The sequence below is a fragment of the Narcine bancroftii genome, chromosome 2 (assembly GCF_036971445.1).
Source record: "Narcine bancroftii isolate sNarBan1 chromosome 2, sNarBan1.hap1, whole genome shotgun sequence".
Taxonomy (NCBI): domain Eukaryota; kingdom Metazoa; phylum Chordata; class Chondrichthyes; order Torpediniformes; family Narcinidae; genus Narcine; species Narcine bancroftii.
The window spans coordinates 67,957,191-67,977,204 of NC_091470.1; the positions used below are offsets into that span (position 1 = coordinate 67,957,191).

The 20,014-nt window shown below is 38.0% G+C and overlaps 1 protein-coding gene and 1 long non-coding RNA gene across 6 annotated transcripts in view; one reads left to right on the forward strand and one right to left on the reverse strand.

Moving 5' to 3' along the window:
* The window catches only part of wdhd1 (WD repeat and HMG-box DNA binding protein 1), an 81,144-nt gene that overhangs the window by 31,956 nt on the left and 29,174 nt on the right, over positions 1 to 20,014 (forward strand). For all 5 annotated transcript variants that reach the window (XM_069916935.1, XM_069916938.1, XM_069916936.1 and 2 more), the window contains 7 exons: positions 171 to 263; positions 1,526 to 1,632; positions 5,217 to 5,346; positions 5,744 to 5,951; positions 9,446 to 9,612; positions 11,212 to 11,396; positions 14,198 to 14,439. In XM_069916935.1, the coding sequence (XP_069773036.1) occupies positions 171 to 263; positions 1,526 to 1,632; positions 5,217 to 5,346; positions 5,744 to 5,951; positions 9,446 to 9,612; positions 11,212 to 11,396; positions 14,198 to 14,439 (1,132 nt within the window). The remainder of the gene's footprint in view (positions 1 to 170; positions 264 to 1,525; positions 1,633 to 5,216; positions 5,347 to 5,743; positions 5,952 to 9,445; positions 9,613 to 11,211; positions 11,397 to 14,197; positions 14,440 to 20,014) is intronic.
* The window catches only part of LOC138753676 (uncharacterized), an 89,411-nt gene that overhangs the window by 20,259 nt on the left and 49,138 nt on the right, over positions 1 to 20,014 (reverse strand). The window contains exon 2 of the long non-coding RNA XR_011351359.1: positions 2,979 to 3,144. This is a non-coding gene — a long non-coding RNA (uncharacterized lncRNA). The remainder of the gene's footprint in view (positions 1 to 2,978; positions 3,145 to 20,014) is intronic.

Sequence of the window (20,014 nt, forward strand, 5' to 3'; positions counted from 1 at the left end):
TGGGTCTTGGAGGGATATGCTTAAAACAGAGGGCAGTTATTTTTTTCTATGCTGCTTATCCAACCAAAACCCCGTGAGAAGAATGATATGCCATTTTGACAATTAACAAGATAAACCTGAAAGGTTTCCTCAGACTAACATTTTATTTTCTGTTTGATATATGATTGTAGTTCTTGGCTGTTCCAGTAGAAAAAGAATTGAAACTATATGAAAGGGAATCCTGGAAAAATGTTGATAATCTTTCAGATGACAGGATTACAATGGTAAGTTTTATTGTTAAAATTGAGAGTACCCAAGTACGTACATGCAATACATTGAGAAAAGCATTTCATGAAGCAGGAAACATTTAAAACAACTTGATGATAAATATTGAAGTCTTGTGTAGATTAGCAAGTGAGCTGCGTGCTCAGCCCACTGCTCTTTACTCTGTTGACCCATGACTGCAATGAGATACAGTTCTAATCACATCATTTAAGTTCACTGATTACATGACAGTAGTGGGGTCATCTGCAAGAACACGAGTCTGCTTACGGAAAGGAGGTGCAATCACTAATGGACTGGTGCAGAGACAACAACCTACACCTGAACATCAACAAGATAAAGTAGATGGTCAGCTTCAGAAGAGCCTGGGCGGGGACCACTGTCTGCTGACCCTCAATGGCTCCACCTTTGAGGTAGTCAAGAGCACCAAATTGCTTGGTGTGCACCTGGTAGAGGATCTCTCCTGGTCCCCCAACACCAGAACCATTACCAGGAAGGCCCAACAATGCCTTTACTTCCTGTTGAAGTTGAGGAAAGTTCAGCTTCCACTCTAACTACATTCTACAGGGATACATTGAGAGCATCCTATGTAACTGCATCACTGCCTGGTTTTGGAACTGTACCATCTCAGAACAAGACTGCTGAGGGGATTACTGGGGTCTCTCTCCCTGCCACAATGGACATTTATAACGGCCGTTTTTGTGGCAAGCCATAAGCATTGTTAAGGACTTCACACACCCCTCCCGCAATCTGTTCTCCTTCGTGCCATCTGGGAAGAGGTACCAAAGCTTTTGGGCCCTCTCGTCCAGATTACGAGACAGCTTCTTCCCCAAAGCCCTGAGACTTCTGAACTTTGGGGACACATGTCTAGCATATGTAACATGATATTTAATAAGTGATATGTTATTTATAATATGTTATTTATAAAAATTGTTTCTTAAGTAATTTATCCATGTAAATAACCAACTCCCCGGTCCGAAGAAATGCTATCTCGTTTTCACTCTACACTGCAAGGTTTATGGTATGAACGACAAATAAATGCGACTTAACTTGAGAAATAGCATTTTGAATTTCATAGAAAAAGCAATATTTAAAAAAAATTAGGTAAATATTTTTTGGAGGAAATGGTTAGTTTCACAAATACATATTTGCTTTAAAGTATTGTTGCTAATTGATTTGAAAGGTTACAATTGAAAAGCATGATAGATATTAATATATTGTTTGAAAATATTAAATCAAAGAATTTTCTTCCATTTTTCCATAGCCATTAAATGTTGTATCATGGTCTCCATGTGGTGGTTACGTGGCTGCTGGGAGTATTGATGGATCCATTGCAGTATGGAATGTACAGACCAAAAAATGTGTTGAAAGGTATAATGTTGATAATGATGTGTGAAATTACCTTGTAGATTGATATTTTGGGATGCTACATCTCACTTAATTAATGCAATGCCATATTGCTACATTTGCTCATAATTGCTTAAAACTGAAATCATTTATCTGAAACTATGATGTATAAAACACTTGATATATAATAAACACGACGTGTGAATCTTTTCTTGTGCTGGAGACCTCCCACTTTTGAGGCTATGTGCGTATTCCAAGAGTTAATAGTTGGCTATTCAGGATTGACACAAGTTTAGGTAGTTTATCTGGTAGCTGTATTCCAAGAATTGTGGATGCTCTCTGAGTGAGTGATTGGGTTGATATAATGGCAAAGGTAGGAGAGTGATTAATCAACAAAAAAAAGCAATGAGTAGTGATAAATGGATCATTTTAAACAAAGGCAGCCAAAACACTGCTGGGCCTCAACCATTTTTAATCTGATGACTGGGATGAAGAGATTTAAATGTACTGTAGGTAAACTTGCTGACAATACAAAAGTAGGTGAATTAAGAAGTGGAAAGGAAAGCAAAGAACTTGCAAAGGGTTATTGATAGTAAATCGGCAAGAAGTTGCCAGATGGCGTGTAATGTGACAAAATATGAAGTTAACTATTTTTGAAGGAAGAATAAAAAAGCAAATCACAGCATTTAAAGAGTGACACTGCAGAATATTACAATGCAAGGGGACCTGGTGCTCCAAATACAGTAAAACCTCATTAGAACGCAGTAGTTTGGGTTCAAGATTTCATACCACGGAACAGATGCATATAGGTCAGAGTGCCCAAGGATAATCAAACCCAAATATTACCAGTTTTCGAAGGATCCACTATCTAACTAACAATTTCAATGAAAGAAAGCAAGCACATTCTTATTGGATTCTTGGTATTCTGAATTCAGATAACCGCACTAAAAGCAATTCCACGGATTAACAAATCGCGTTCTAACGAGGTTACATTGTATATGAAAAGCACAATTAACTGTGATTAGGAAAGTTAATGGAATGAATGTTGGTCTTGTGAGGATATTAAGAGTATAAAAATACAGATTTTTTTAGTTTGCAGAAATTAAAGAGCCCTGGTGAACTGTGTGCAGTTTTAGACTTCATGATTAGGAAAGTATTTGCTTGAATTAGAGGTACAGAGAATCACTGGGCTGATTACTACAGTAAAGGTTTTGACAGATAAAGGTTGAGCAAATTAGACCTGTTTTCATTGGAGTTGAAGAATGAAAAGTGATCTTACTGAAACATGTAAGATTCTAAAGGCCCTTTTATAGTGAAAATCAGTGATTTGCAAAGACACGTTTCCTCTGCCTTTAAGTCGCTTCACTTACCTCCATAAAAGGTCCAAAGGAGTATTGGCTGGTCCAACTTGCTCCACTACCTAGGTGAGGTAGTGTCAGAAGTGGAGCAAGGTCACTCCACCTTCTCTGTTATAAGATTGCTGCTGAATGCGGCTCCAAAGGGAAAAGCTGATGACCTCATAATGATGACGTCAGCCTGCAACCCAAGAGCACGAATTTTAAAGAACCCCATATGGTCAAAAAAAAAAGGTGATTACGTTGTGCAGAAGATTTGCCCGAGTCCTAAGACTGCTTGCACAGAGCTCCACTACTGCTCGTACCTGCTCTTCAGTCGCCATTTTGGGTATAGGCTGCTTTCCCTTCTCGACGCGTATGTTTTATGCATGGTAATGTGCGGTGCAACTGCACTTCCCACCTCGCCTCCTTCAGCTTCAGCAACTGGCTTGTGAATCACCCCTGCATAAAAGCACCGCGCGATCTGCATTTTCAGTTGTTAGCTTAAAAGGTAAATTCACTTTAAAAAAAAATGAGCAAGCGATTACATGGATTTTGAGATATGTAGAAATGGTAGTGAAGTGGGGGGGGGGGGTCTGTTTTCAGAATGAGTAGGTACTCATTTCTGACAGATGGGAAGGAATTTTTTTTACTCTGATGTGGGTCATAATTCTTTGGATGTATTTATCCTACAGTGTTATGGTGAGGACTCATTGAATATATTTAAGGTGAGATTGAGAATGAAAGTTTATTGTCAGATGCACTAAAATTCTTGCTTGTTGCAGGTACTCTGATATATTAAATATACTACAAATAATATGTACAAAACAAATTACCACACAAGAGGAAAAAAATATATAAATCAATAGATAGGTATTCATGGTTGCACTTAATGGAGGAAAATGTGATATTACAATCGTGCAGACAGATATTTAAATCATATGGGAATCGAGGGACACGGGCAGTGTAAAAGTGGTAATTGAGGGTAAGATTGACTTGTGGAGCAAGCTTGAGGGGGCCATATGACCTCCTCCTGTCATAGCAGGTATATTCATAAAAGATGGATTTGGTTGTTAAATAGAAGCAGTTGAGAGATTGTGGATGGGAGAGGAAAGAGGAGTCTAGATTTTAAAAAATGGCCTTATTTGTACATTTAGCATAGCAGGTTTGAAGGTCCACACACCTCCCATTTCTTGAGTTCTGTGTTGAAAGGGATTGATAGTTTAGAAATATTTGTTACAGTTTGGATTTAAAGCAATTGATTTTTTAAATAAATGAATGTAAAGAACATTTAGTTTGATCATTTTATATATTATCGTATAATTTGCGAGGGGGGGGGAAGTAATGCTTCAACTGGCATAATCCAAACACAATTGAAAATATTTAAAAATATTACCAAGGACTGTTGATCCCTGCAAAATAACATCAAGCATTATTGCATTGTGGATACATATAAATGATTAGAGCAAAAGCAGTTTACTTGTTTAGCTTCTTGGTATTTTGATCATATAAGCAATATGGATGTTGGATGGTTTTGCCTGTCTTTCTAGAAGACCTTTTTCTGTTTCAGATAGGAGTTGCCAACGAATTTCCATTGAACAATAATCGTATTTCTCTGTATTGGTAGGGTAGTAAAGATGTTTGTTTGTTTGTTAATATAATAATTGAAGATGGCATAAATATCTTTGAGCTCAGAGTGGGCTGTGGGTACCCCTCTTTGCATTTTAACTTTCATCCAGCTTCTTGTTGTTGTCATTAAGGGCAGATGATTTTACTACTTTTTCACATGATTGCCAATGAATATGTAAGAGGAGTCTGATCTTCCACACTACCTTCCCCGGCCACCTACCATCCTCCATCCTCTGCATCACCAAGCCTCATCTTCAAAATATAAAATATTTGACTCCCTATTCATTTTTTTCCAAACCAATTGGTAGTTGGACATATTCTGTATAAATTGAAAGTGCAATCCTTTGTTCTTTATTTTAGCTTATTTTACTACAATATTTGACCCTTGGCTAGCAGAATTTTTTTTTGTCTGATAGATAGTCAAAACAGTATGGAGGCCCTGTTAGTTTAATAGCACAGCATTTGAAGGGGTCAACATCCACTTTTAGATGTTAATGTCAAGTACTTTTCTGAAAAGTACCACCCAAAATTTTGACTCCAAATTCCCTGCAGAATACTGTAGCCATTTCAGATAAAGAATTGCTATTGTAACAGCATGTCTATTCACTGTCCTACAAATTAAATGTTAGGAATCATGTTTCTTAGGTTGCGGCATGAAAAAGCTCATCGAATTTGTGCAATGGCGTGGCATCCTTTTAAAGGAAATATAGCGTATACAGATTCTGAAGGAAATTTGGGGATGTTTGAAGAGATATTAACAGATGTTAGCAGTAAAGTAAGTAAGAAATGATGTTAATATATATGTTGTGGTTCCTTATATAATTTTGTGGTTCTCATGCCTTGTACTGCAAAGTGGTAATCAATGGGGAAAAAAAGTTAAAGGGCCTCATTTAATTATGTATCTGTATCAAATGCATTTTAATGAATGTTGGTAGTTTATATTTGTTCCTGCAACTCCAAGGGCATGTGTTGTTGGTGCTGCTCTCTGCCTCTGGTAGAGGAAAATTGTTCAGTAAATATTTACTTAACACGCTAAAGTGCTTTTCCAAAACTATACTGTCTTTGCATAATAATACTGATTTTTATTGCTTGCTGTGTCAAAAACTTGATGATTCAAATGCTTCAGAAAAATTTAGTTGCTATATACTTAAGGATTTTTCTTTGTTGGTTAGGAATTGCATTCATCTGCAAATAATCTGGATGATTTGTTTGAAGAAGAAAGTAGTGACGTGTCAACAAAGAAAATATATTTGTCCCAGCCATCACCAATAAGCTACTCATTAGCAGGCGGTGATGATGATGATGATGATGACGGTGTGATAGGCATAGTTAATCGATCAAGACATCGGGCCATTGAAGATGATAACTCTCATGATATGAGTAAGAAATTATTTCTTTAGCAAAGTACATCCATCTTTTTGGCTTTTTAAAATTTTCATTATACTTACTAACTTAAGCTGCAATTGTGAGGAATCCGCACAATATGTCATTATTTTTGATTGAATTTTTTTTTTATTAAGGGCAATCAGGAATTCAGTTTTTAATTCTTTTTAAAGGGCAAAAAAGAGAGATCCGTTTAGGTACATTATAAGAGATATTTGCTGTCCCCTTTACTTTGCATACTCTACAGTGTTTAAGTGAACACTGGTTTTGTTGTAGGAGCAAGTGTACATTTGTTCTTGGTGTGAAAATCAGATTTTGAAACTATTAAGCAAGGATGTCTGTGGAGACACAAGAGTGCAAATGCTGGAATCTGGAGCATAAAGCAATCTGCAGGAGGAACTCAGCAGATTGAGTAGCATCAGTGGGAAAAATAGAATCGCAGACATTTTGGGTCAGAACCCTCTATCAAGTTGGGTGTCTTTGTGTGGCAGATTCAGGACAGATCTGTGAGCTCAAAACTGGTAATCTATGAGGCGCTGTAAACCATCAGCGTTGAAAAATGAAGTATTGCAATCTTTAATGTCATGACCTGGCCAAATCAATGCCAACAATTGTACATGGTTCAATGAGAAGTATGTGGGAGCATGCCAGGAGCAGTACCAGCTGGTATCGAAGAACAAAGTGCTAGCCTGGTGGAGGTCTATGCCCAAGATGGTGACGCCCATGCTTCACAACTCAGACCTCAAAAGTTGTGCGCTCAGGGGGAGCAATGGACTGAAGAAAGTATTCAGAATGGGAGAACATCTGACCAGTGAGGTGCTTGGCAGCTGAAGGACTCTCACCAGAACTGCAGGGAACTGGTTTGTGTCAGGACCAAGACTTCTGAGGGTGCTGGTGGTGAGTAGGGCTCCAGAAGGGCTTTGGGCTTGAACAACTTCCTAATCATATTGGGGTTTTGGAAGCAGGGATGAAGAGAGTGACTTCGATACATGAGGTTCACAGCTCGAACTGACAGGAGGCTGTGTGGCATCAGGAAAGAGTCTCTGAAATGACTTTTGCTTCACTTTCTCTTCTATGTAGGGGCACTGAACTAATGGCCCACTTTGTCTGCCTTTTAGGGGCAAACAAAAGTAAACCCATTTTGTGTATTTATGTGCATGACAATAAAGTAACCTTGAACCCTTAAATGTTAACATTGGATTTAAACCTTGTCATTTCAGCCCTAGAACCTGGTTTTGAAATTCATTCCAGTAAAGTAAAAAATTAAATTTTCTGGCTGTACAAAGCTCCTTGGAATGAATTTGACAATTTAATTGGCATTCCAAGATTATGTATGACAGTAGTTACGGAGTTGAGAATTTTTCTCAAGCTGCCTTGATAGCTGGTGATGCAAGAACAGGTTCATATTGGACTGCAGTGTTAATTTGTGGGGTTGTTTTCTCTATTGATATTTGCACTTGAATTAGAGTTTCAATTCATGATGAATGTTGAAGCTCTCTGGTCGACTATTCTGTAGTCCAGCATCTCTTATGGTCTGGCATGTTTTCAGTCTTTAGTAAAAATCTGTATTGATTACCAGTAGTTAATTTCAAATGAGATCGTGTTGACTAACATCTGTACTAAGCTGTAATTAATTAACCTACTTATGCATTTCCCACTTACAGATACGTCAGGTTATGCACAGTTCTCACAACCCTGAGTGTCAATACAGGCTACCACCCACCCCCCACCCCTGGTTATGAAAGGGAGTTGAGGTTGCATACCAAGAAAGTATTCTGTATCAAGACTTTCTGTAATGTGAAGCTGCATAGCTACGCATCCGCCAAGAAAAGAGTTGGAAAAAGATGGTTTATGAGATGGTGAGGTGCTATCTCACTGACTCTACACAAACCCTGGAACACCTTGTCAGTAAAGATGCATTCATCAGTTCAGCATTTAACACTATAATCCCCTCCAAACTAATCAGCAAACCCTAAGACCTGGGACTCAACATGGATTTCCTCACCTCCAGTCCATAATCAGTGAGGATTAGCAAGAACATCTCCACAATTTCCATCAGTACTGGAGTACCACAAGGCTGAGTTCTTAGCCCCCTGCTTAACTTACTTTTCACATACAACTGTTTGGTTTGGTACAACAATAATAGCATCTACAAATTTGTCAACAATACCTCAGTAGTGCATTTTTTAAAGGAAGGGGATAAAATCAGCATATAGGAGGGAAATTGAAAACTTAACTGAATGGTGGACCAACAACAATCTTGCACTCAATGCCAACAAAACTCAGGAGCTGATTGTTGACTTCAGGAAGGGAAAGCCAGAGATGTACAATCCAGTGATTATTTGGGGATCAGAAGTGGAGAGGGTGAGCAAATTTAAGTTCTTTGGAGTTACTATCTTGGAGGATATTTCCTGGACCCAACACACCAATAGCATTGTGAAGAAAGCACGTCAGTGCCTCTACTCCCTCAGAAGTTTGCGGAGATTTGTTATGACGCCAGAAACCCTGGCAAATTTCTACAGATGTGAGATGGAAAATGGGCTGATTGGCTGCATTACGGATATCAATACCCCTGAGCACAAAGCCCTGCAAAAGGTAGTCGACGCAGCCCAGGATATTACAGGCAAAACCCTCCCACTATTGAGAACATCTACAGGGAACGCTGCCACGGGAGAGTAGCAGCAATCATCAAGGAGCCACACCACCCAATACACGCTTTTTCTCGCTGCTGCTGCCATCAGCGAAGGGGTATAAGTGCCTCAAGACTCACCACCAGGGTCAGGAACAGCTGTACCCCTCCAGCATCAGACTCCTCAACAACAAATTCAATCAGAGAATCATTTAAGGACTCTTATTTGTGCACTTTATTGATTTTTTTTAAAAAATTCTCTGTGAATTGCACAGTTGGTTTGTTATCGATTTACAGTTCTTTATTTGTTTACATGTATAAACTGTGTACAGTTTTTGTTTTGCACTACCAATAAGTGCCAATTCTGCCTCGCCCACAGAAAAAGAATCTCAGGGTTGTATGTGAAGTCACGTATGTTCTCTGACAATAAATCTGAATCCATTTACTTTTTTTTCCCCTCACATAAATTTTGTGAAGCAATCTTTATTCAATATCTCAAATTTTTGGATGGTGATTTGTGAATTCTCTCAGGGAGCAAATTTTTGTTACCTGAATAGCTATAAAGAACAGTTCAGATCAGCAGCAATTTCTGTACCCGTCTTCTACCCTGGCACCAGAGTGCCAGATGAGAGAGTTTCAACATAAAGTATCTTGTGAGATATTTGATGCAATATCTTAGGAAAAAAATTATTTAATCCCTTACACTGTTGATGTCAACATTTAATGAGAACCAAAATAACCCCCCCATTTATTTGAGGCTACAGTTAAGTTAAACACCATACTTTTAATTTTATAAAAGTGCAGAGTTGGGCATGAGATTGCTTCAATTTCTTTTTTAAATGTTTTATAATTTTTTTTTCAGATATTGGATCTCCTATCCGTCTTGATAAAGTGAATGATGATGATGATCACATTGGTATTGTCCAAGCAACACCAATTTCTGTTGGATACTCCGGACCATTGCCAACACCAAGGCAAAAGGCTTTTCAGCCTTGTTCCACACCCTCTCATCTCTCACATCGGTTCATGGTAAGCATCGTTCCTGATAAACTGGAACCTTAAATATGAAATACATTCTAATAAAGCTTTGAAAGAGTAATGTGGAGCCAAATTGTTCTCATCCTGGTTTGTTGGTTGGACTTCCTACCTGTGGTGCCTGTATGGTCTGAACTTGCCTTTTTTCGGGTGCAGCAGAGTGAATAAAATGGCTCTTCATCTCTGAATACCCAAACCTACTCCATTTGGCCTCTTGAGTCTGCTGTACTATTCAATAAAATCAAGACTGATCTCATTATAAACTCTATTCCACGCTCCATTCTATCCTGGAAAACTTTCAACCCTTGAATATCAAGAATCTATCTACCTCTGTCTTAAAATATTTAGACAGTTTCTATCACTCTTGGAGGAGAAAAGTTCCAAAATCCAACTGTTGCAAGGAAAATGTTTGCATCGTTATCTTAAATAAGTGATCCTCTATTTTTAAGTGATAACTCCTCGTTTGAGATTCTTCTGCAAAGGAAAACATCATCACCATTCCCGACAACTTTTTTTTTAAACAAGTATTTGTTCCTGGATAGCAATTTGAAATTGAAAGTAGAAACCAATGAAAGACAATGGGTTATTTTGTCACATTTTTGTAATATGTAAAATGCTCTCTTTCAAGAGAATCAAAATCCAATCAAGAGCAAAATATCATATTGTCATGCCTATCCTTCATAATGGGTGATCTTGCCATTTTGGTCATAACACAAGCCCATTCCATAGACATTACCAGATCTCCAATTGTGTGAGGGTATTAAGCAAGCTGGGGACAAATTAAAAAGTACAGTAATATATATTGCTACTTCAAGGTTTCTGGAATGATTGGCTATCTTGAGATGGAGGCAGCTTGGGTTCTGACAAGTAGTTTATTTTTTCCTCTGCCTCTGCAGGAAACTTCTCAGTTGCTCTAATACCCTTGCTGAGCAAGCTTAGTTTCCAATGTATAATGAAGACCAGGTTTTCTCCAATTGTATGGGTATACACATGGCCACCCTTCCCAACTACTTGGTTTTTGGGGGAACTAAAAACCAGTTTATTGTGGAGTGTGCATTCAAATGTGACCAAGTTAAATTGGGTTAGTGCAATTATGGGAAAGATGATGTTTCAGATTTAGTTTTTTTTAAACTTGCATCATATCTGGTTGAAGGTGATTAGCAGCATGGTGTAATGTCCATCTAGTTTATTTGTGGAATTGTGTGATCTGAGCAAAATGGTGGCTTTTTCAGGTCTTTGATGCAGATAAATTTTGTTGGTCATTAATATAAATGATACTCATTTTTTGGATGTAGGTTGTTAGGCTGGTGACTGTATAATTTTTGGGACTTCTATATAAAAGTACCAATTAATTTACATAAAACTGAAGAGGTTTCTATTTGACAGTACAGGCCACAGTAATGGTTGTTTTCTTTTTATATAAAAATGGTGTTGCAACCCATTTTTTAGGTTTTGGTGCAGTTGAAAATGTAATGCTGTAATAGTTTAAATTCGTATTGGCCATTTGTTCTTTTAATTTTTTTTTACAAGCATTGTGCATGTTAAATTTGGGTCCCAGTATTTATTTAATACTAAGACCTTGTTTTGTTTTAGGTGTGGAATTCTATCGGCATTATTCGTTGCTACAATGATGATGAAGGTACTGCTATAGATGTGGAATTCCATGACACCTCTGTACATCATGCAATGCATTTGAGCAATGTTCTTAATCATACCATGGCTGATTTATCACATGAAGCAGTACTTCTGGCCTGCGCAAAACAAGATGAGCATCCCAGGTAAAATTGAAGGGGAGCGGAGATGTTATTAATCTTTTTAAAATTTGTTATTGATCTGTTTAATTGGACCTTGTGGCCAAAAGAGATTTAGGTTGGACTCTACACTCTTGATTTATTCATTGGGGTTGACGCTATCAAATGTTCAGTCTGCAGGCAAAATCTAATCAACAATTATTTTTGCATACTGAAGTTGATTTGGTTGTGCAAAAGAAAATTCCAGGACATTTTTAGTTTCAGAAATTTGTTTTAAAATTAATTCTTAGTCTTGCCAGAAATATCCATATCCTAACATTTATTTCTTCTGAATAATTATGCTTGAAGATTAACTTTGAGTCCAGTACACAAAGGCCATGACGCTGCATGACCTACTGAATTTCTCCAGCACTTTTGCGTATTGCACTCAGCCCCAGCACCTGCAGGTTTTCTTGTTTATCTACATGATCTTTGAGTCTCTGGGTGAAAGAATTGGGAGGAAAAGAGTTTAGTATTTTAACCCAGTGATCATCTTAAATCATAATTATCTGGATAAGTGTGAAGTGATGTATCTTGGAAGGTACAACTTGAAGGTAGAGCACATGGTTAATGGCAGAATTCTTAATAGTGGGGAGGAATAGTGAGATCTTGGGGTCCTAGTCCATATATCCCTCAAGATTACTATGTAACTTAATAAGGTGGTTAAGAAGGTGTATGGTGTGTTGGCCTTTATTAGTCTGGGGATTGAGTTCAAGAGCTGTGAGGTAATGTTGCATCTCTATAAATCTCTAGTTCAACAATATTTGGAGTATTGAGTTGTGTTCTGGTTTAGTTCAATTCCTTATTACAGGAAGGGTGTAGATGTTTTGAGAGGGGGCAGGATGTTGCCTGGATTCCAAAACTTGTCTTATGAAGTAAGATTGACAGTTAGGCCTTTTCTCTTTAGAGAGTCAAAGGATGAAAGGTGCCTTAATAGAGGTATAGAAGATTTTGAGAGGCTTGGATAAGGTGGACAGCCAGCACCTTTTTCCTGGGGCAACAATAGAAAATTCCAATAGATATCTATTTAAGATGAGTAGAGGCAAGTTTAAGGGAGATGTCGGAGGTAATTATATTTTACACAGTGAATAATGTGTGCTGGAAGTGCATTGCTAGGAATGGTGCTGGAGGCAGGTACAACAGGGGCATTCAAAAGACTCTTGGATAGGCACATGGATGTAAGAAAAATAGAGGGTTATGGGTGTGAGGTAGAGAAGGATTAGGTTTATGTAGGTCAGCACAACATTGTGGGTTCAAGGATCAGTAATGTTCTGTATTCCAAATGGCAACAATATGTTCCATCTCAAAGTAGTGTGCCTTGGGAAAGAATTCAGAAGTGATACTATTCCTATTAGCATATAACCTTATCCTTTGAAGTAAGGATCATGGGGAGGTAAGATGGTGTTGAAGAAGCCTTGGTGAATTGCCTCAGTAGGATCATTAGTTGAAGAAGTGAATTTTTGAAGTGTGCTCGGAGTTTGCTAAATTGTCGTTTGCTTTGTCCTGGATGGTGTTGAGCCTTTTGAATGTTGGAGCTGCATATTTTCATTAAAATGGATGGACTGATTATTTACTTTATCAATGTCTCTCAGGACTTTATGCCTCTAAAAGGTTGCCCCTCAGCCTCCATTGCTCCATGAAAAATAGTTCCAGTTTATTCAATCTCTCCTCGTAACTCAAGCCATCCAATCTCTGTAACATCCTTGTGAAACTTTCCTGCACCTTCTACTTAATTTCATCCTTCCTATGACATGGTGACCGGAACTGCACACAATGCTCCAAGTGTGATCTCTCCCACTACAAAGCAAGAAAATTCACAAGCTTCATTTTGAAATAAATGCTCTGCCTGCCACCATCATGTTAATTTTGTATCCAATTGGTTAGCTCATCCTGAATACCATGTGATCTAATCTTCTGGATCAGCTCACCACGTGCAAACTTGTCAAAGACACTCATGTGCTTATGCGTACATGAGCTGTAACAGTGCCTGGTGAATGGCAGTTAGGAGGTGAAACCCTTAATAGTTATTTCTTTCTCATTCCAGGACAGCACATTGTCATGCAGGAATAAATACAGATGCATTTGTTATAGTATCTTTTCATCCTGACAAGTTGAAGTACACTTAGTCAACATGGGTCATTTGCACAAAGCTTCTACAACACAAATAAATGATTACCCGGTATACCGGAAAAATTCCTTGCCTCATTTAAAAGAAACAATGCGTCAATGAAAGCTTACAGTAAAACTCCAACCATCTGGCATCCTTAGGAATTTGGTGGTGTTAAACTGGCAGAATTTTTGGACTATTAACTTCTTCCTATTAATATGTCAAACACACTTAATTCACTTTTTTTTCTGTTACAAAGTAAATTAATAAATTTAAAAGAAATGTGTGAAATGGGGCCCCAGTGAGTCATAAGAACATAAGTGAGCCAGATTTCTGAATTCTGATTATTGGAATTTTACAATCAGTATCATGTTTTGTAAACACAAGTTTTTATTAATCAGTGAACCGGTGCGGACTCAAAAAGGCCAACATGGCCTGTTTCCGCTCCGTATATGGTTATAACGGCATTATCAAATTGAGCCAAGTTGACAAGTTGTAGTTACTATCCAGGCAGAATAGTAAACTCATCACAAGTCAAGAATTGAACCATGAATCTTCTGCATTACTGTCTTAAATTAACTTGTCCCCTTGAAAATCTAACATAAATAGCTGAATTAGTGTACTCTTTGAAAGGGAAGTTATTATACACACTCAGACATTCTGCTTACTTTCTATCCATCAGCACACTGCATTGCATTCACTTCAACTCCAGGGATACAAATAAAGAATGGATGGTGGATATGCCAGATGATGAAAATATCGATGCTATTTGTCTGGGTCAAGGTTGGGCTGCTGTTTCAACAAGTGCTTTAATTGTTCGTACCTTCACCATTGGTGGCATACAAAAGGAACTCTTCAGTCTAATGGGGCCTGTGGTCTCTATGTCAGGACATGGAGAACAGCTTTTGATCTCTTATCACCAAGGTAATGAACTTTTCTTGTGATTGTATCTTTTTGGTTGATTGTTAAGATTATTGCAGAAGATGAATATCCTTTTTATTTTGAGATTCAGCAGCAAGTAATGAGTAGCAAAATTCTGAATAAGTAAGGTCATGCCTCAGTCTCAGATCTTATCGATATTTCTGTTTCCACACCAGTAGTTAGAAACTCCAAGGTTTGGATTCTTGGCCACATTGAACTGGCTTTCAAGTCCATTATTAATATTTGTCCATTCAGTTATGCGCTTTGATTTTTTCTTGTGAATTATAAGAAATAAACACCCTAAGTGTGAAAGTGTCCCCAAGTTTTGGAGGTATAGATAACCATTTATTTTTACAAATATGATGCCAACGTTGAGTATTACCTTAAATAGAGGAAAAACTGAGAGTGTGCCCACTTCTGCTTTTGACCTGGACTGTTTGGGTTGTGGCCAACCAACCACTTTCAGAAAGATCTTCAAATAAAACCACTGTTTTAAATCCAGTATCCTGGTCTTGGTTTCCAGTTGTGGAGAATATAAATGTAAAGTGATAATCAATAAAGCAATTTTACATTGCATGCGTGTATTTTTATCTACTGTCCACTTTTCAACAAACCAACTTTTTAAACCTTGTGCAATCCATTTGAGTATCTCTCACCTTAACACTGATGAACCCAGATTTTTGGATGTTCAAATTTAATAATCTAGTCAAGTATAAATTGAAACCCATAACTGGATGGACAAACATTAATAATGGAGTTGATAGCTGAGCAGCCAATTCATTGTGGGTAAGGGTCCAGACTTGGGATCTTCCCAGAACTGATGTGGAAACAGAAATATGGGTAAGATGTGTTGTGCTGGGTTGGCCCATAATCAAATTACTAAAGAGAGAAATATCTCAGGTCCTTGTACCACTTTTTCTTTATGGAGGTCCTGAATAATATGTATTCATCATTGTGTTCCTGTATAATTCTGTTATTCGTAATTATCAATGAAGGTCTTGAGTAAATTTCTGTTTAGTTTGTATCCTTGGATTATTTATATAATTTCCACCAAACTATTTTCAAAACAAATTTTAAGTTATTCCTTTCATGGGTCTTCAGTTTTTGTGGAATTACTAATTCATCATGCAATGCGTTAAATTATTCTGTTCGCTGCAGCCTATCAATTGTTATTTGAAGTCAGTGTGTGGTAGGAAATTGTTAACAGCTAGAAATTCCTATTGGCTAGTTTTGCTGATTGCAGGCCAACATTTTCAGTATCATAGTTTTTCATTCTCTTTGTCAACTATGACATTGTAATTGGTCTTTCATTATTTGATTCTGAGCTAGTTACAGGTGGTCCTTGACGAACTGGTCGTAACTCTGATTGGTCGTAGTCGAGTTCTCCCACCACGCATGATTAAACGAGGCCATAAAAACATTTGTTGAAAGATTTTTAACAAGTGTATCATTAACTCAGCAGGTCTCACAGTGCCAATTGGGTTAAGATAGTAGGCAAAATTGGGCAAATGTAGGCTTGCAAATTTAAGCTCATTTTATTCACAACCTCCTGCTTGAATTCTTCCAGTCAGATTTTTACCCTATCACATTAGTGAAAACAAATCTGAAATAGAATTACAAAATTAATTTTATTAGATGCATTTTGCATTGAAAAGACCAAGTTCCATAACCACAATTTTGATTTTATTTTCCCACACTTCATTCTGTGCACTTAGTGCTATAACTAAAACAGAAAATGTAGATATTGCAGGTGTCTTCCCATTGAGGCCTGACAAAATATTCTGATTTTGTTTTGAATTTCCAGTGTCTGTAATTTTAAAAAAAAAATCAATTACTGCTGAAATTTTCACTTCTCTCCTCTATTTTCATTTTCTTCCATCTTCCCCTCACTATCGATATTCAATGCAAAATGTAGTCCCAGTTTATTTTGTTTTTTGTGATGCACCATTATTGGAAAGGTCAACATTTATTGTTCAATTATAATTGCTCTGAAAGGGCACTGTGGTGCCACTCTCCTGGACTTGGCCACTGCTAGGTGTCGGGAGCTGAATTTTGCAGGATGTTTAAAAGGCAAGGTGAGCTCAGAAGGCTTTAAAAAGGTAGGTTTTTAAAAAAATTCACCATTGGCTAATTAGATGTAGCCAATAAAAAGAGGGGCCGGTATGTGAGTGGCGTAGGGTAGGAGTGGGACTTTGAGGCTTTGACTCAAGGTTTTGGTGAGATGAGGCTGAGGAAGAGTTTCTTTCAGGTAAGCTGAGGTCAGGTAAGATCTTTGCATTTAAACTGTAGTTAACGGATGGCAGAGAGGGCAGTGGAATTCTCTGAATGTGTCCCTGATGATTACACCTGCAAGAAGGGCATCCAGCTGCAGCTATTTGGAGACCAAGTGAGGAAACTGGAGCTGATTGAACTCAGGATCATTTGGGAGGCAGTGATAGGAGCTTCAGGGAGATGGTCATCCCCAAAATTCAGGAGGCAGGTAGTTGGGTGACTGTTAGGAGAGGGAAGGGGAATAGACAGACAGTGCAGAGCACCCTTGTGGCCATTCCCCTCAACAATAAGTATACTGTTGGGGGGGAGAAACTATCTACCAGGGACAAGTCTTGGTGGTTGCATCTCTGGCCCTTTGGTTCAGAAGGGAAGTGTAGGGAGAAGTGGAGAGCTATGGTGATTGGGGATTTATTGGTTAGGTGAACAGATAGGAGGCTCTGTGAATAGATCTAGGCTCCCAGATAGTATGTTTCCTCCCAGTGCCAGGTCAGGAACTTCTGAATGAGTCCACAGCATTCTCGGGTAGGCAGGTGAGCAGCCAGATGACGTGGTCCACGTGGGCACTAGTGATGTACCTTTTTACATTCAGTATGGATTTGTGATAAAGTTAAACCTTTTTGGGAAAGAATTATGAAGTTTTTGGAAGATTTATTTAAGATTGAATTAATACTTGATCCATTACTTTTTTTAATGGGCTACAACATTAACAATGCGTTTAAGATTGGACAAATTTCAAAATGCATTTATTTGTCTGGCGTTGGCTGCAGCTAGGAAATGTATTGCAATTACATGGAAGAATGATATTGAATTGAATGTACATAGATGACATAACGAATTGAGATTTTGTATTTATTTAGAGAAGATAACGTGACTTATGAAATAATTACTTTTTTTGTTAAATTGTGGACTCCATATTTGAAATATATGGGTTTGGATATATCTTAAATGTCTTTTTTTTTCCCCAAGATGTTAGGGGTTGGAACATTCCACAGCAATGGATAATTAACCAAGATATGTTGTTGGCTCTTTTTATAGAGGTAGTTTGGGGTGGGGTAGTAGTAGGGGAATTAGAATTAGTATGTAATAAGTAAGGTGTTAGTTTTATTTTCTATATTTATTTTAAATCTTGTAAATGAAGTATATAAAAAAAAAAATATATGGAGCTAAGAAAGAAGTTGAAAAGAAGGGCCTCAAGGAATGTAATCAAAGGATTGCCACCTGTGCTACGTACCAGTGAAGGGTACATGGCACAGGTAGTGACTGGTTCTTATCATTTAGTCTGGAGTCATCCAAACAATTACAGCTGTTCAATTGATAAAAGAATCCTGATGCTGGTGTTTGGGTGAAGTATGAGAATTTACTGGAAGAGCATTATTTGAGGTAGTTAATGAGATTCAGGGATAAGAAAAACAAAATTGGTGGTAAGCAAGAGGATTTTACAACAAAGATTGAAAATATTTTGGAGGTCTTTTGTAAGAAGAATACACTGAAGTGGCTGGGGGTTTTGAATGGTAAGGAGGAGCACAAATCTCAGTGAGGAGATGATACATTTTTTGAGTGGGCTTGACAAGATGTTGATAGAGGGCAAGGTTTTGGACACAGTGGGCAAAGGTTATGAAGGGGAGCTGAAAAACGACTGTCTAGAGGGTGGGAAGAATATGTTTGTGACTAGCAATGGAAGGTTAGACATGGTATTAATCTGGTGGGGACCACGTTCAGACATGGTATTGATCTGGTGGGGACCACGTTCAGACATGGTATTGATCTGGTGGGGACCACGTTCAGACATGGTATTGATCTGGTGGGGACCACGTTTAGACATGGTATTGATCTGGTGGGGACCACGTTTAGACATGGTATTGATCTGGTGGGGACCATGTTTAGACATGGTATTGATCTGGTGTGGACCACGTTTAGACATGGTATTGATCTGGTGGGGACCACGTTTAGACATAGTATTGATCTGGTGGGGACCACGTTTAGACATGGTATTGATCTGATGGGGACCACGTTTAGTCATGGTATTGATCTGGTGGGGACCACGTTTAGTCATGGTATTGATCTGGTGGGGACCACGTTTAGACATAGTATAGATCTGGTGGGGACCACGTTTAGACATAGTATAGATCTGGTGGGGACCACGTTTAGACATGGTATTGATCTGATGGGGACCACGTTTAGTCATGGTATTGATCTGGTGGGGACCACGTTTAGTCATGGTATTGATCTGGTGGGGACCACGTTTAGATGTGGTATTGATCTGGTGGGGACCACGTTTAGATGTGGTATTGATCTGGTGGGGACCATGTTCAGACATGGTATTGATCTGGTGGGGACCACGTTTAGACATAGTATTGATCTGGTGGGGACCATGTTTAGACATGGTATTGATCTGGTGAGGACCACGTTTAGATGTGGTATTGATCTGGTGGGGACCACATTCCTTGGATTTTCCCTTTGACTTTCTATCAGTGATTTTTGCTGTTACCAGCCCAGAGAGAGAACTTCATCAGACTATTTCTGTCTGATAAGATGGTAAAGGTAGGTATTTTCACAATGTTTTGTTTGTATCTACATGAACAATTCAATTGCCAAGGGATAGAAGATTATTGAGAAGGTGCTGGTGTATGGGATTAGTGAAAGCAGATACTTGATGGTTGGCCTGGATGTGGTGGGGCAGCAAGCCTCTTTCTGTGTTGTGTGACTTCTTTATGTGGCCTTTAAATTCCAACTTGATTAAATATTTGTGCATCCTTTCAAGGAGCTTTTTATTTGGTTCTGTGCCATTTATTAATTGTCTTTCTGGAAAGGATGTTGTAATTTTTAATGTTAAAATTTCAGAATGAATGCAAGCTATTCTTGGTTTAACAAGGATGAGCAGTAATTATATCCATTCAATGTGAAAATACTGACTGCTACCTTGTGAATCTTAAATTATTGCATTTTTAATTATTCCATTGTTTTTGTGGTCTAGTATACTTTTTAGTTGTACATTAGCAATAAAAAAATTTTTTCACATTTCCTGAGTTAAATTAGTACCAACACTGGGAGACACTTATCTGAACAACAGTAGATAAAGTTTTTAAACAAAAAAAGTGTCCTAGATTGGTGGCATTCATTGAAGTTTTACATAACTATTATGCCTTTTGTGTGGTTTTAATTTTTCAAAAAAAATAATTAAGGAAAGGTATAAGAATTATTTAGATCTGTTCAACATCATCCTGGTCAGCTGGTCTTGATGTTAAGACTGTTATTTTATGTTGATTGCTCTTGGATTGTGAATTATAGGATTGGCTAAATATAGTGT